The sequence below is a fragment of the Lepidochelys olivacea genome, assembly GCF_965140295.1.
Source record: "Lepidochelys olivacea isolate rLepOli2 genome assembly, chromosome: 2".
Taxonomy (NCBI): domain Eukaryota; kingdom Metazoa; phylum Chordata; order Testudines; family Cheloniidae; genus Lepidochelys; species Lepidochelys olivacea.
In genome coordinates, this window is record NC_140412.1 from 218,328,571 (window position 1) to 218,343,037 (window position 14,467).

Sequence of the window (14,467 nt, forward strand, 5' to 3'; positions counted from 1 at the left end):
AGCCTGCAGAAATACTGGCCCATGCAGTTGAATATTTAGGAGATGAAATTTACAAGGGTCTCCCTCCTGCAAACGTTGTGCAGTGCTTCACTTGAAGTATGTGAGTAGTCCATTTGGTTCTCACCCACTTGATGAAGTTAAAACTTTCAAATATTCATTTTTAAAAGGAAGCCATTTTCAATTTTATAACTCCCCCCCCACCCCAAAAAACCCCCCACACAGAACTAATACATTTTCCATTTGTCTTCTATGCGTAGAACTTTTAAAAATAGACAAGGTATTCTGTGTTGTTTTTTGTTTGTTTTAATATTCTTTTATTCTAACTCTTTTTGTGCCATCTTTTATCCGACAGCAGATTTTATGGCTGTGTTAAAACCATTGACATCATAGCAGTGCTAGAAGGTGCAGCTAAAATTGTGGAGTTAGTTCATACTGTTCCACAGATAAATGCAGAGCCCATTTATCACCTTCCAATACAGCATTTTTACCATTTTTTCACATTAACATTACTGCAGTTTGCGTTTAATGACCTAACTACAATTTTTAGCATTTAGATTAGTATGAACATGAGATTTATGTGGGACAGCAATGCTCAGCTGTCAGGAACAATTTTTAGATATGGTGCACTCTCTCTTGAATACTTCATTATTTCAAGGCTCAAATGAATGCCAAAATAGTGACCCTTCATCTGGAGTTTAGTGACAAAGATCTGATCTTTAAAAGAGTTTCTCTTAATTGGACACACATGGTAAATACAAGGTGCAGTGATGTGATAAGACAGGAGTTTCCAGTCTGCAAGTTGAATGAGTTAGCTTTATGTTCAGTTGTGATTATATTACTGTCCTTGCTTTAGTTGGTGATTATAAGCAGGTTTTTATTATTTTCCTTTAGACTTGGTTGGTGTTCTTAAATAGAACTCCATGCAATTTTCTGAGGAAATGCAATTGCTTTGTGCTCAATGTAAATATATTTAGAATACAATGAATACAATGATGATTATGTCATTTGTGGAAGGCTGGTTAGAGATAAACTAGGGTAATCTTACTGAAATGGAAACGGAAATGTATTTGTACTTAAAACATACATTTATTTTTCTGGGTATCTTGCTAAACCTTGGAAACCCTAATTCAAACGTAATCTGCAGAAAACAGTACAGGAGTTTGCATGTGCTGAATCTGTCTGCCAGCTGGCATTGCTATCATATATGTAATGCTCAGGTTTTAATATCCATAAGCAAACTATTCAACTACAGTGCCTCTTCTGCAGTGTACTGTAATCAAGTGTCTGTTCAAAAGTACACTAGCAAGGGCTACGGAGACTAAGTGCCATATCTTACCATAAAGTCTGCTCCCAAAACTCCCACTGAAGTTAATGTTAGAATCACAGGCAACATTCCCAATGGAAGTTTTTGAAGTCTGTGGGACTCTCCAAACTCCTGCCAGCCACTAAATGAAAAAAAAATATTTAAAATTATTTCACTGTCACAAGGGCTCAACCTTGCAAATCCTACAATTTTACTCATGGAAATAGTCCCATTATGATCAGTGGGGTCATTCAGATAAATAAAGATTGCATTGTCTGGCCTCCATTGTGTGTGTGTGGACACTGGAACTTCTCTGTCAAAGAAAGGACTTTTTAGATAGTCACCTGATTTTATAAGGTTTGTGTTTAGTGGTGGATATTTGTACTATGGAGAAATTGTGATTGTAATTTTGCTACACAGCCTGTCTTTCTCCTCTTCCACAGTGGAGTGAAACAAAAATTAAAAACAGCGTTTTACTGAGTACATAGGAGAACTTATGAGAACATAAGTAAATGCACACTAAGGTCAGTATTTTTTTCAGCTTTTCAACAGAAAGTTTGCTGGATTATATTTTCTTTCTTTGCTCTCCAACGTAGAGTAAATGGGCATGAATGATTTAATAGAGAACACTAAATTCAGCACAGGTTTATTTTTTAGTTGTAATATAATCTTGTGCATCTTTCATACTTTGTTTTAGAAAGACACCTATGCAAAAGGTCTGACTTTCATTTTGTGACTATAACAATAAAGTCATAGCTGAGAATTTACATACCTGAATATCATAACATTTCACCCTTAGTTCAGATTTGCAATTTTGGCAGACAGAAGTGGCATCTTTTCACTTTTGATCAATTTGTCAGAACTCAGGAAAATAACAGGCGGTAGCTTTCATAATAAACACAGTGACAGTCCTCCCCTTATGTAACTTGTGGATTTTTGTGAATTTGCCCTGTTGAATATTGTGCCTGTTTTTAAAACCACAGAAACTGTTTACATTGTGAACTTTAAAATCCATGACAATTCTAATGGTTTTGTTATTAGTCTAAACAAGTATGCCCACTGCAGACCTACTGTCTCTGTTTCCTCACTTATTTCTATTGTTCTGTAAATTGCCAGGAACTGGTAAGACGTCATCTCTGAATATATATTTCACTAGGACTCTTCATGAGTTACTCAGAACAAAGGCTTACTTATTCTGCTTCCTTTATTTTTTTAGTAGTTTGGGGAGGATTTAAAAGTTGGCAAAATAGGTCTCACATCACCTGCAATGACCACTGTTTTTCAGATTTTTTTTTTATATTATTCTCTTTATTTGACACAATTTAGAAAAACGAGAGCTATGTAGCATGTGACTATGAAGTTGGTTGCATTGGAAAAGCTAGACAGAAAACCAAAATCTGATCTCCAGAAGAGTTTGCCTGTAGGTTGGAGCTGAGATTGTTTACACATACTGTGGGGAAGCTTTTCTCCTGTTTAGCTGGCAAAGCAAATTTTTACAAATAAATTGTATAATGTCTCAATCCTGATGTGATCAATCCCTGATGAACTCCAAGAGCAGAAATATTTTAATTATTCAACATGAAAAGAAAACTATGTAGTAAAATCCATTTATAATCACAAAAAGACCAGAAAACAGAGGGATAGTCCCTCTCTTGTTCTATTATATAGGCTCTCTAAGATTGTACTCTATAATAGGTGAAAATCAATAACTTTTCTTTCCTACAGATCATACGAAGACCCTGCTTTGTAGGGCTATTGGGAAAGAATATGCTCTTGATTCTTGTGCTTTCTCGCTGTATCTTGAGTTTAATAATGAAGCAGCAATTAAATGTAAAATATTACAGTGGCTTTCATCTTGTTTCCTAGGTCCATGGGGAAGATGTATGGGAGATGAATGTGGTCCAGGTGGTATCCAAACACGGGCAGTATGGTGTGCTCATGTGGAAGGATGGACAACACTGCCCACAAATTGTAAACAGACAGAGAGGCCTGAGAACCAACAGAACTGTTTCAGGGTTTGTGACTGGCACAAAGAACTGTATGATTGGCAGTTGGGCAATTGGAATCAGTGCCAGCCAGTTATTTCAAGGAATCTTGAAAAACCAGTGGAATGCATCAAAGGAGAAGAAGGAATCCAGATGAGAGACGTAACTTGTGTCCAAAAATCAAATGGGGTTTCTGCTGAGGATGTCATATGCGAGTACTTTGAGCCAAAGCCACGCCTGGAACAGGCATGCCTCATCCCTTGCCGTCAGGACTGTATTGTGGCAGAGTTCTCCCCCTGGTCAGAATGTTCCAAGACCTGTGGCAACGGGCTTCAGCATCGAACTCGTCACATTGTTGCTCCACCTCAGTTTGGTGGCTCTGCCTGCCCTAACCTGACTGAATTTCAGATCTGTCACTCTGTCCCATGTACTACTGAAGAAAGCATGCATAGCCTGAATGTGGGGCCCTGGAGTACATGCTCAGTGCCCCACTCAAGACATATAAGGCAAGCAAGGAAACGAGGGAAGAACAAAGAAAAGGAGAAGGACAGAGAAAAAGGAGTTCGGGATCCTGAAGCTCGGGAGCTTATTAAGAAAAAGAGGAATCGAAATAGGCAGAACAGACAAGAGAACAAATATTGGGACATACAGATTGGGTATCAGACCCGGCAGGTTACATGTACTCACAAAAATGGAAAAACTGCTGCATTGAGGTAATCACTGTTTATTAACTTGAACATCTGTGTGTCTGTCTGGACTGTGTGTAGTTGGAACTTTAAGAAAAGAATGAAGAATCTCCTAATAATTGTGCTGTTGTATACGCTTTTATATCAGCATAACGCAATCTATTTCTAACTCTACCTTACTCTGTGAAGTTTAAGATTTTTCCATAATACATTTGAAAAAACATAGCACAAGTGGTGTTGATCATACTAAATATCACTTAAACATGCCCTATTAAGCATTATACACCATCTAGCCTTTGTTTGTCTAAATATATATCCCAGAAGGCTCACTGAAAGCCTGAGGTTGCTCATCAAATGTGCATTCTGTTTCTCTGGCATTTTGGCACATTTTTCCTCCATAACAAGTGAAGCATGGTTGAGACAGGTGATGTCTGCATTATTGTATTTAAAGCTTTGTGTGTACACAGTAATAGGGCTGGGGTGTGAGTGTCTAATAGATGCCAGAAAAAGAACCTATAACAAGTCAACATATATTTATTCCAGAATTTTTTGTTTTTGAAATGCAAATGAGTGAAGTACTGTTTCCCCTTTACATAATCGGTTTCTGTTACTGATTTTGTGTCCTATGGCTAAGCTCCTGAAAAAGATACTTCTCGCAAAAATGTGTATTTTATTTCCAAATATTTTAATTCTCTCTTTCCTCCTTTTGCACCTTTCTTCTATATTTCTGGGCACAAAAACTATGCATTTTAATGTAGTCAAATGTAAAGATATGTATCTAGGAGCAAACAATATGGGTCACACTTACAGGATGGGGATGGAAGCAGTGACCCTAAAAAAGATGTTCAGGTTTTGCTGAATAATCAGCTGAACATGAGTTTCGGGTTCAGTGCTGTGGCCAACAGGACTAATGAAATCTTTGGATGTATAAAGAGGGGAATATCAGCTGGGAGTTGGGAGGCTCTGTTACCATCTCTGCATTTGACACTGGTGCAACTGCTATTGGATTACTGTTTTTGTTCTGGTGTTCACAATTCAAGAAGGATGTTGATAAATTGGGAGACTGAGAAGGGTCATGAGAATGACTAAAGGATTAGAAAACATCCCGTATAGTGATAGATTCCAGGAGCTCAATCTATTTATCTTAACAGAGAAGGTTATGGGTTGCTTCATCACAGTTTGTAAGCACTTACATGGGGAATAAACGTTCTAAAATAGCCTCTTCAATCTAGCAGACAAAGGTTTAATGAAATCCAGTGGCTGGAAGTTGAAGCTAGACAAATTCAGACTTGAAATAAGGTACGCATTTTTAACAGTGAGGATAATTAACCATTGGAACAACTTATCAAAAGTTGTGGTGGATTCTCCACCACTGTCAATTCTTAAATCAAGATTGGATGTTTTTTCTAAAAGTTATACTCTAGTTCAAAGAGGAATTAATTCAGGGAAGTCCTATGACCTATGATATACAGGGGGTCAGACTAGATGATCACAATTGTCCCTTCTGGCCTTATAATCTATGAATCTATCCTCTTTCTTTTTCTGTGACACTCTCTCCTCCAATGTTACATTCCTTTCTCTCTTCAAGATCTTCACTCTGATTCTTTTCCCCCCTAGATTTTGACCATTCCTTCTTATCCCCGTATTTCCTTCCATTCTGTTCTACCTCCTGGGCCTCCCTCTCCAACTGGTACTTTCCCTTCCCAAGTCCCTCAGCATGTTTTCCTTCATTTTAATTCTTCTCCCTTCCCTCCATGATCTCTTCTATTTTTTGCCTTCTGTCATATGATCCTCCCCACTTTCTTCCCTCAAGTATAGCAGGTGATTAACTAATATGACTCCCACTGTTATATGAATGACCCTGCTATCTGAATTAACTTGTCACCCACTGCCATTAGATTAACTTGTACTGTGGATATTTCATTTGAATTTTCACTTTGTCATTTAACTCTTCATTCAGTTTTTAAAAGTGTAATTAGTTCAACCATTCCCTCAGGGCAGCATTTAATACCACCCTTCCAATTATGTAAGGTTTTCAGACATACAGCACAAAAGTTCAAAAAATATTTTAAATCAATTCTTTATTACATTATATCTATGTCTAGTTACAAGAACCCTCCCAAATATCAGTTACAATAATAAGGTCCATCATTCCTATTACTACTACTTAGTATTACATAACAGTTTTCATTTGCGGATCATAGTGCTACCTAAAAGTGGTTACGTTTCATTATCCCTAATTTACAGAAGAGGGGAAAAAACAAAACTGAAGGCCCCTTGGGTGTTCTGCTTGAGAAGACATCTAAGGCCTGATTCTCAGGTATACTTATCAGCTGCAGTTCCCCACCTGTTTTGAACTGGGCATCCAAAAAGGAGATAACCAAATTTGAAGGACACTTAGAAATTTTATCACAAGTGTCTTACTGAAAGTGAGTCAAGAGTAGAGCTGACAATATAATTCAGGTCTCTGGACTCCCAGACTAGTGGCCTGTCCACCAGACTATGATGCCTCCCTTGTAAATGGTCTAAAGACTTAAAAATCTATCATACAGCAAGGAAGAGCAAGTGTTTGTAATGACAGTTCTCAGTGCCATCTTTCAGAAGCAGTACTACAGTAAAAGATGGAACCATGACATTATCCTTCAAACAGTACACATACCTGTACTGAAAGGTCACTTACTTCTGGGTTTTAAAAGTACACAAATCTTTGCAGGAGTAACCCAAAACATCTAAATTATCATATAGTATAAATAATTTTAAAATAAAAAGGAGGCAGAAACTCACAAAGAAACAGTTAATTAATCAAACAAGGATTTGACATAAATAGCAAAGGAAAGAAAATGTACAATTAGCAGTCAATAGCATACCTTACCTCGACCTCTCCAAAGATGCCTGATGTATACAGTAAGTGGAAGCACTTGCACTTGAGGATACCCAAATCTCAGGCCCATCAGCATTGTACGCATGCATGTACATCAGGCTATAGAATACTGGAAACAAAGGGAAGGGTGATTATGTGATTTTATGTAGGAAATACTGGCAATTGAACTTCAGCTTTTGAAGTTGTCTGTCTGCCAGTCTGTGCATACATACTGCCCTCTTCACAGTGCTGTCTCATTGTATCCCATGATTTCCATTCCAGCATAGATTTATAGCTTCCAGTGCCAAAAGGAACCACTGTGGCCATCTATTCTGACCTTCTGTATAACACAGGCCATAGAAGGTCCCCCAGAATAATCACTAAGAGTGTATCTTTTAGAAAAAACATCCAACCTTGATTTTAAAATTGCCCATGATGGAGAATCCACTACGACCCTTGGTAAATTGTTCCAATTGTTAATTATCTTCACTGTTAAATATGTGCACCTTATTTCCAGTCTGAATTTGTATAGCTTCAACTTCCAGCCATTGAATTGTGTTATACCTTTGTCTGCTAGACTGAAGAGCCCTTTAACCTTCTCTTCTTAAGCTAAATAGATGGAGCTCCTTGAATCAATAACTATAAGGCACATTGTCTAATCCTTTAGTCATTCTTGTGGTTCTTTTCTGAACCATCTTCAATTTGTCAACATCCTTCTCAAATTGTGGGCACCAGAACTGGATACAGTAATCCAGCAGCAGTCGCACCTGAGACAAATATAGAGGTAAAATAACCTCTCTATGCATAGTTGATATTCTCCTGTTTATGCATAACATTAGCTTTTTTGACACCAGCCCCAAACTGGGAGCTCATGTTCAGCTGATTATCCACCATGACCCCCAAATCTTTTTCAGAGTCACTGCTTCCTCCAATCCTGTAAGTATGGCCTACATTTGTTGTTCCTAGATGTATACCTCTACATTTTGCCATATTAAAACACACATTATTTGCTTGCACCCAGTTTTCCAAGTGATCCAATTTGCTCTGTATGAGTGACCTGTCCTCTTCATTATTTATCACTCCTCCAATTTTTGTTTTTTCTTCCAGGTCATTGATAAAAATGTTAACTAGCATAGGGCCAAGAATTGATCCTTGTGGGATGCCACTGGAAATGCACCCACTTGATGATGATTTCCCATTTACAGTTACGTTTTGAGACTGATCAGGTAGCCAGTTGTTAATCTGTTTAATGTGTGCCATATCAGTTTTTATCATTCTGATTTTTTAATCAAAATCTTGTGCAGTACCAAGTCAAATTCCTTACCAAAGTCTAAGGATATTATAACCACACTATTACCTTTATCAACCAAACCTGTAATCTCATAAAAAAATATCAGGTTAGTTAGGCAGGGTCCAGTTTTTCATAAATCCCATGTTGATTTGCATTAATTACATTACCCTCCTTTAATTCTTTTTTTAATCAAATCCCATATCCTCTGCTCCATTATCTTGCTTGGGATGAATATCAGACTGACAGACCTATACTTACCTGGGTAATCCCATTTACCCATTTTAAAAATTGGCACAACATTAGTTTTCATCCAATCTTCTGGAACTTCCTCAGTGCTCCAAGACTTATTGAAAATCAGTATTAACAGTTCAGCAAGCTCCTCAACCAGGTCTTTTAAAACTCTTGGAGGCAAGTTATCTGGACCTGTTGATTTAAAAATGTCTAACTTTGCTTCTGGTTACACAGAGCAGTGGTTCCCCGCCTCTGGGGTTGAGGGTCCCTAAGAGCCGCAGGGTTACCAGTAGGGTATCAGCAAGGACTATCTGGAAATAACTCCAGAGGCAGCCACAGCACCAGTAAAGAGCACATGCAGCAGTGGGCAGCCTAGTGGCAGCAACAGCAGCCCAGGGACCAGGCCCCTTAGACACAACAGGACCAAGAGCTTTTCCCTTGCAGGGGTTAAATGAAACCTGCTTGCCCTGGAAAGAAGCAGAGGAGGATGGCATTGGGTGCAGGAGTTCACCTTCAGTGGAGGTTTCTCCTTCGTGAGCGATGTGCGAGTGGGCCCTGCGGGCGGGGGGGGCAGGGTGGTTGGATACCATGGTTGAGCCCCCCTCCCCCACAGAGCAGAGAATTGGTAGGAAGGAGAAGTGGGCAAAGGCAGGGACTCTTCCAGAGGTTGAAATCACTCACCTATGGGAGGGCCACAAAGTCCGTTCTCAGCGAATTTGGAAAGTGGTGTGAAGCTGTGGTGCCCATAAACTTTCCCTTGGGTAGGGACTCCTCTGTACATGGACTGAGTATTGGAATGGTTTTCTTCGGGAGCTGAAGTGTAAGCTTAACATGCTGCTAGCAGCTGGACCACCAACCTTGGATGGGATAGTGGATTTCCTCGGTCCTAGTTCCAAGACATTAGAGGGTAGGCAAGGCAACCTCCCTGTGGTGGAATTTGGGCATTGGACCCTCCCTGGGTGCAGGATCAAAATGGCAGTAGACAACAGGGCGTGCGTCCTTCCAGCAGGCAGAATGTTATAGAACAAACAGCTTTAATCCAGTTCAGAGACGAAAGTATGGTAAGAGGGGTCAATGTCATTGAGACCTCCTGCATGAGGGACTGCACATGGTGTGGTGAGTGCCTCCACAGGTAACCATCACAGGAAGGCAGGCTTAACCATCGTACACCTTCTCAAAGCCAATAGAGAAAATATGTAAAGGGCAATACATGCCATAATGAGATTATTTCTATGAGGAACTCATGATGGAAGGTTGGGGAGAGAGCAATGGTGATGACATAGCCTTGTCAAAGTATAGCAAATTAGTCTGTCAGGCCCACAGTGCTTTTAGGGCTGTCCATGGGCCCATGCTGAGAAACTCTGGCTGCAGTATGCATGGAAATGAAGTGGGCCCAGGCTGATATTGAAATATGATTAGAATGGATGACTCTGGTTCATTTGTCGTCGTCATTTGTACTGATGATGGCTTACAGGTTCCATGGAGGCAAGCTGGAGACCTACAACTATGGTGGGCATTCACTGAGGGAAATGACACAGGTTTTATGCAAATACAAAATCTGAGCAGTTCCTGAAGGTTCTACCCAGAGGGGCTCAGAGCTGGGTAAGGTGCTTCCAGACGGCCTCAGTGGGGGAAATGGTCGAGTGAGCTGAGGCCTTCTTTGAGGCGGAAGGAGGCAATCAGTATGGGCACTACAGTAAACTGAAAGGAGTTCACCGGGGGTGGCCCAGGGAACTCTCAAGGGGGAAAGACCCCAAGTGTCCTAAATCAGGGGGTGCACAGCACCTACAAGGGACCTGGGGAGCCCTGCAGTCTATTGCAAATAGTAGTGGGAAGGGACCAGGGATCCTCATGGTTTGCTTCAGTTGTGGCTAGTCAAGGCATATTAACAAAAATTGCCCGATTATGGAATGTGACTACCTAAACTGTTAGTACAGTGGGACCAAACAGGGGTGTGGTTTGGGGGTAGGAATTAAGTTAAGACTGTGTTCTGGTTGTTTGTTAACCTTTGTTATAAAAATCAACCCCCTTGACTGAGACTAGGCATGGCAACACATGCTTGGAGCGGGGGAGCAGTGGCAGCTCCCAGTTACAGTGGCATATCTTCCTCAGAAGAGTGTTCAGGATGATCAGAGGAATGGACGGCCTATCGTATGAGAGGAGACTAAACGAGCTTGTCTTATTTATCGTAGCAAAAAGAAGGCTGAGAGTGGATATGGTTGCTCTATGTAAATACATCAAGGGGATAAATACCAGGGATGGTGAGGCCCCATTTAAGTTAAAGGACAATGTTGGCACAAGAACAGATGGGTATGAGCTGGCCATTAATAAATTTAGGCTGGAAATTAGGAGGAGGTTTCTAGCCATAAGAGGCGTGAGGCTCACAATAGGTATAGTGGGGGCAAACAACTTAAAACTAATTAAGGGAGAGCTTGACAAATTTGAGTGTATGAGTACTGGATGAGGATTTCTTCTGATGGAGAGGGTGGGCCAGTCCTCTCAAGTGTGGTACTGAAAATTCTGTCTCTCAGGTGCTTGGCTGGTGGGCCTTGATCATATGCTAAGGGCCTAACTGATCATCATATGTGGGGTCAGGAAGGAATTTTCGCCCAGGAGAGATTGATTTCGGGGCCTTTTTTGCCTTCCTCTGCAGCATGGGGCACAGGTCGTTTGCCAGGACCATCCAGGTATATCTCCCTTCATCAGTTCCCCACCACTGAAGGGACCTTGGGCATTGGCGTGCCTCAGTCTCTCCAATTCTCTGTCTGTGGCACATAATACTGTGGGTTCCACTTATTAGAAACCTCTTGCTTCCCAGCAAAAAGTTGTTATTATTCAAAAGTTGCCCAAGGCAGGTGTGCGGGGCTGTAGCCTGGCAAGGAAGCAGTGAGATGTGCCTCTCCTGGCTGCAGCCTCGCAAACCTGCCTGTGGGACTACCAACAAGAAAGGAAGTGCTGGGTTGTGCTCAACCCGTGCCCCAGTGCCAGAGTAGGATGCAGCTTGGAGAATGCAAGTAGAGATATTGTGCAGCTCTGTGGGCCCCCAATGCCTCTGTTCCTTATGGAAAGCCCCAGTATCTGGGCTGCAGACCCCTTCCTGTTGCTGCCTTGCTCACAGTCTCCCTTCCCAATCTCCCTTCCCAGCCCACAGGACTGGGACTCTGGCAGGGGTTCCCATGTTGGGCAAGTCCCGGGCTGCAGGCAGGTTTGTGGGGCTGCATTCAGGGAAGGAGGAACAGGGATATGCTAATCACTAGCCACAGACAGGTTTCTGGGGCTGCCATCAGGGAAGGCACTTCCCTGGCTGCAGCCCTGCAAACCTTGCAGCTGGGGCCTTTCTTCCAATAAAAAATTGTTACTAAGCATCATGTCTGTTGCTGATATCTGAATCCTATTCACATAAAGTCAATAGAATGGGATCATTTTGCAGCAAGATGTTGCTATTAAGTGTATTAAGCTTTATTGGAATTGCTGTTAAGCGGTATCCACCGTAGTTTAGTCTCCTGAGGGCTGTAATACTTTGGTTTAATTTTGGTTATTGAATTTAGTGTGGGTACTAGGGGCTAGTTGTGACCTGTCATGTAAAGCAGGTCAGGCACATCATGACATGACACAGAATGGTTATGTTATATATTATTATGGAGGTTTCAGAGTAGCAGCCATGTTAATCTGTATTCGCAAAAAGAAAATGAGTACTAGTGGCACCTTAGAGACTGAGTGCATCCGATGAAGTGAGCTGTAGCTCACGAAAGCTTATGCTCAAATAAATTTGTTAGTCTCTAAGGTGCCACTAGTACTCCTTTTCTTTTTATTATTATGGAGGATTTTGGTCTAGCTGGGTATTTTAGTTTACAGTGAATACTGTTAAGCATTAGTCTGTTTAGGACCTTATCTATTGTAGTGTTGGGATTCCCTCCAAGACATCTTTCCACTTGGCTTCCCAGGAACTCAGTTTGACTCCAGCCTTCATCACTCAGGTATCTTTATTTGGCATACAGCAGTGTTACGCTGAGTTGGTCAGACTCAAACACAAGAGGGATGGATTCAGGGTAAATTACAGTTCCAAAGAACCTTCTCCCTTTATACACATTACACACGTCATTCCATTTACTATACATTGCATCACACATTTTTGGATTGGCTGGTTAGTTTGCGGGAACGAATCCCTCTGCAGCATGCACTGTCCATGCTTTGACTTCCTCTTTATCTCATCTCTACATTCTTAATTTATTTTGTCCCTTGTTATCTAGTTCATAGCAGATAGTTCCCTGGTGTTCTCGCTCAGACATTCTGTATTCATAGCCTACTGACCTATTTACTTATCTTATATAGCACAAACATTCTGTTTTCAACCTGATCATTTCCTTCACTACTTCTGTCTTCCAAAAAATGAGACTTCATTCATGAGACAACATGTGTTAATTACTCATGTTGGACCAGGCCTGAGCTACATTCCTCTGCTTCCATCTTTCTTTTTATATTAGCATTTGTTTCATTTCCATCATATTCCTGTATTTCTGTGCTTTCTCTTTCAAGTTTATTACCCAAAAGCACATTCCCAAGCCCATAGTGGTGGTAATCCATTTGAACCGCCATCAATATTAGGCTTAAAGTACGAACCAGGGGGGATGCAAGCTCACTTCATCTGGTATAGCCCACCATGGTGTTTCCACGGCCTGAACAATATCATTCCCAATTGCTTAGTGCTTAGCTGTTAGTTAGGCAATGGTCACCAATTGCTCTATTTTCCTTTGTACCAAATCAGCAGTGTTAATGGACGAGGATGGTACGGGTGCAAAGAGATGGGTCACCAATTATTCTCATTCATTGTTGTCTGTCACAGCCTCTGTCACGTTCTCCTTCATCTGTATGTTTGGCGATACGGTATGGGTCCCAATCTGAGTCAGTGAGGTGAGGTTCAAACAAAACCCATCCAGACTCCCTTGGTGTGGTGTCCCCCCTGAAAAGTTGTGATATTCCAGAACACATACTGTATACCCACTCTGTACTACTTCCTTCATTCTCTTTTTAAAGGCTAGTCGTGCCCAACCTCCCTCTATTGGTCTCAAGTTGCAGTGGGGGAGGTTTAGGTTGGATATTAGGAAAAACGTTTTCACTAGGAGGGTGGTGAAGCACTAGAATGCGTTACCTAGGGCGGTGGTGGAATCTCCTTAGAATCATAGAATCATAGAATATCAGGGTTGGAAGGGACCTCAGGAGGTCATCTAGTCCAACCCCCTGCTCAAAAGCAGGACCCATCCCCAATTAAATCATCCCAGCCAAGGCTTTGTCAAGCCTGACCTTAAAAAACTTCTAAGGAAGGAGATTCCACCACCTCCCTAGGCAACGCATTCCAGTGTTTCACCACCCTCCTAGTGAAAAAGTTTTTCCTAATATCCAACCTAAACCTCCCCCACTGCAACTTGAGACCATTACTCCTTGTCCTGTCCTCTTCCACCACTGAGAATAGTCTAGAACTATCCTCTCTGGAACTACCTCTCAGGTAGTTGAAAGCAGCTATCAAATCCCCCCTCATTCTTCTCTTCTGCAGACTAAACAATCCCAGTTCCCTCAGCCTCTCCTCATAAGTCATGTGTTCCAGACCCCTAATCATTTTTGTTGCCCTTCGTTGGACTCTCTCCAATTTATCCACATCCTTCTTGTAGTGTGGGGCCCAAAACTGGACACAGTACTCCAGATGAGGCCTCACCAATGTCGAATAGAGGGGAACGATCACGTCCCTCGATCTGCTCGCTATGCCCCTACTTATACATCCCAAAATGCCATTGGCCTTCTTGGCAACAAGGGCACACTGCTGACTTCCTTTGAGGTTTTTAAGGTCAGGCTTGACAAAGCCCTGGCTGGGATGATTTAGTTGGGGATTGAATCATAGATCATCAGGGTTGGAAGGGACCTCAGGAGGTCATCTAGTCCAACCCCTTGCTCAAAGCAGGGCCAATCCCCTATTTTTGCACCAGATCCCTAAATGGTCCCCTCAAGGATTGAACTCACAGCCCTAGGTTTAGCAGGCCATTACTCAAACCACTGAGCTATCCCTCCCCTGGTCCTGCTTTGAGCAGGGGTTGGACTAGATGACCTCCTGAGGTCCCT

At 41.6% G+C, this 14,467-nt stretch overlaps 1 protein-coding gene across 2 annotated transcripts in view; it reads left to right on the top strand.

Moving 5' to 3' along the window:
• Nucleotides 1-14,467, top strand: part of THSD7A (thrombospondin type 1 domain containing 7A) — a 534,141-nt gene that overhangs the window by 318,400 nt on the left and 201,274 nt on the right. For both annotated transcript variants that reach the window (XM_084619828.1, XM_084619829.1), the window contains one exon: nucleotides 3,170-4,001. In XM_084619828.1, the coding sequence (XP_084475954.1) occupies nucleotides 3,170-4,001 (832 nt within the window). The remainder of the gene's footprint in view (nucleotides 1-3,169; nucleotides 4,002-14,467) is intronic.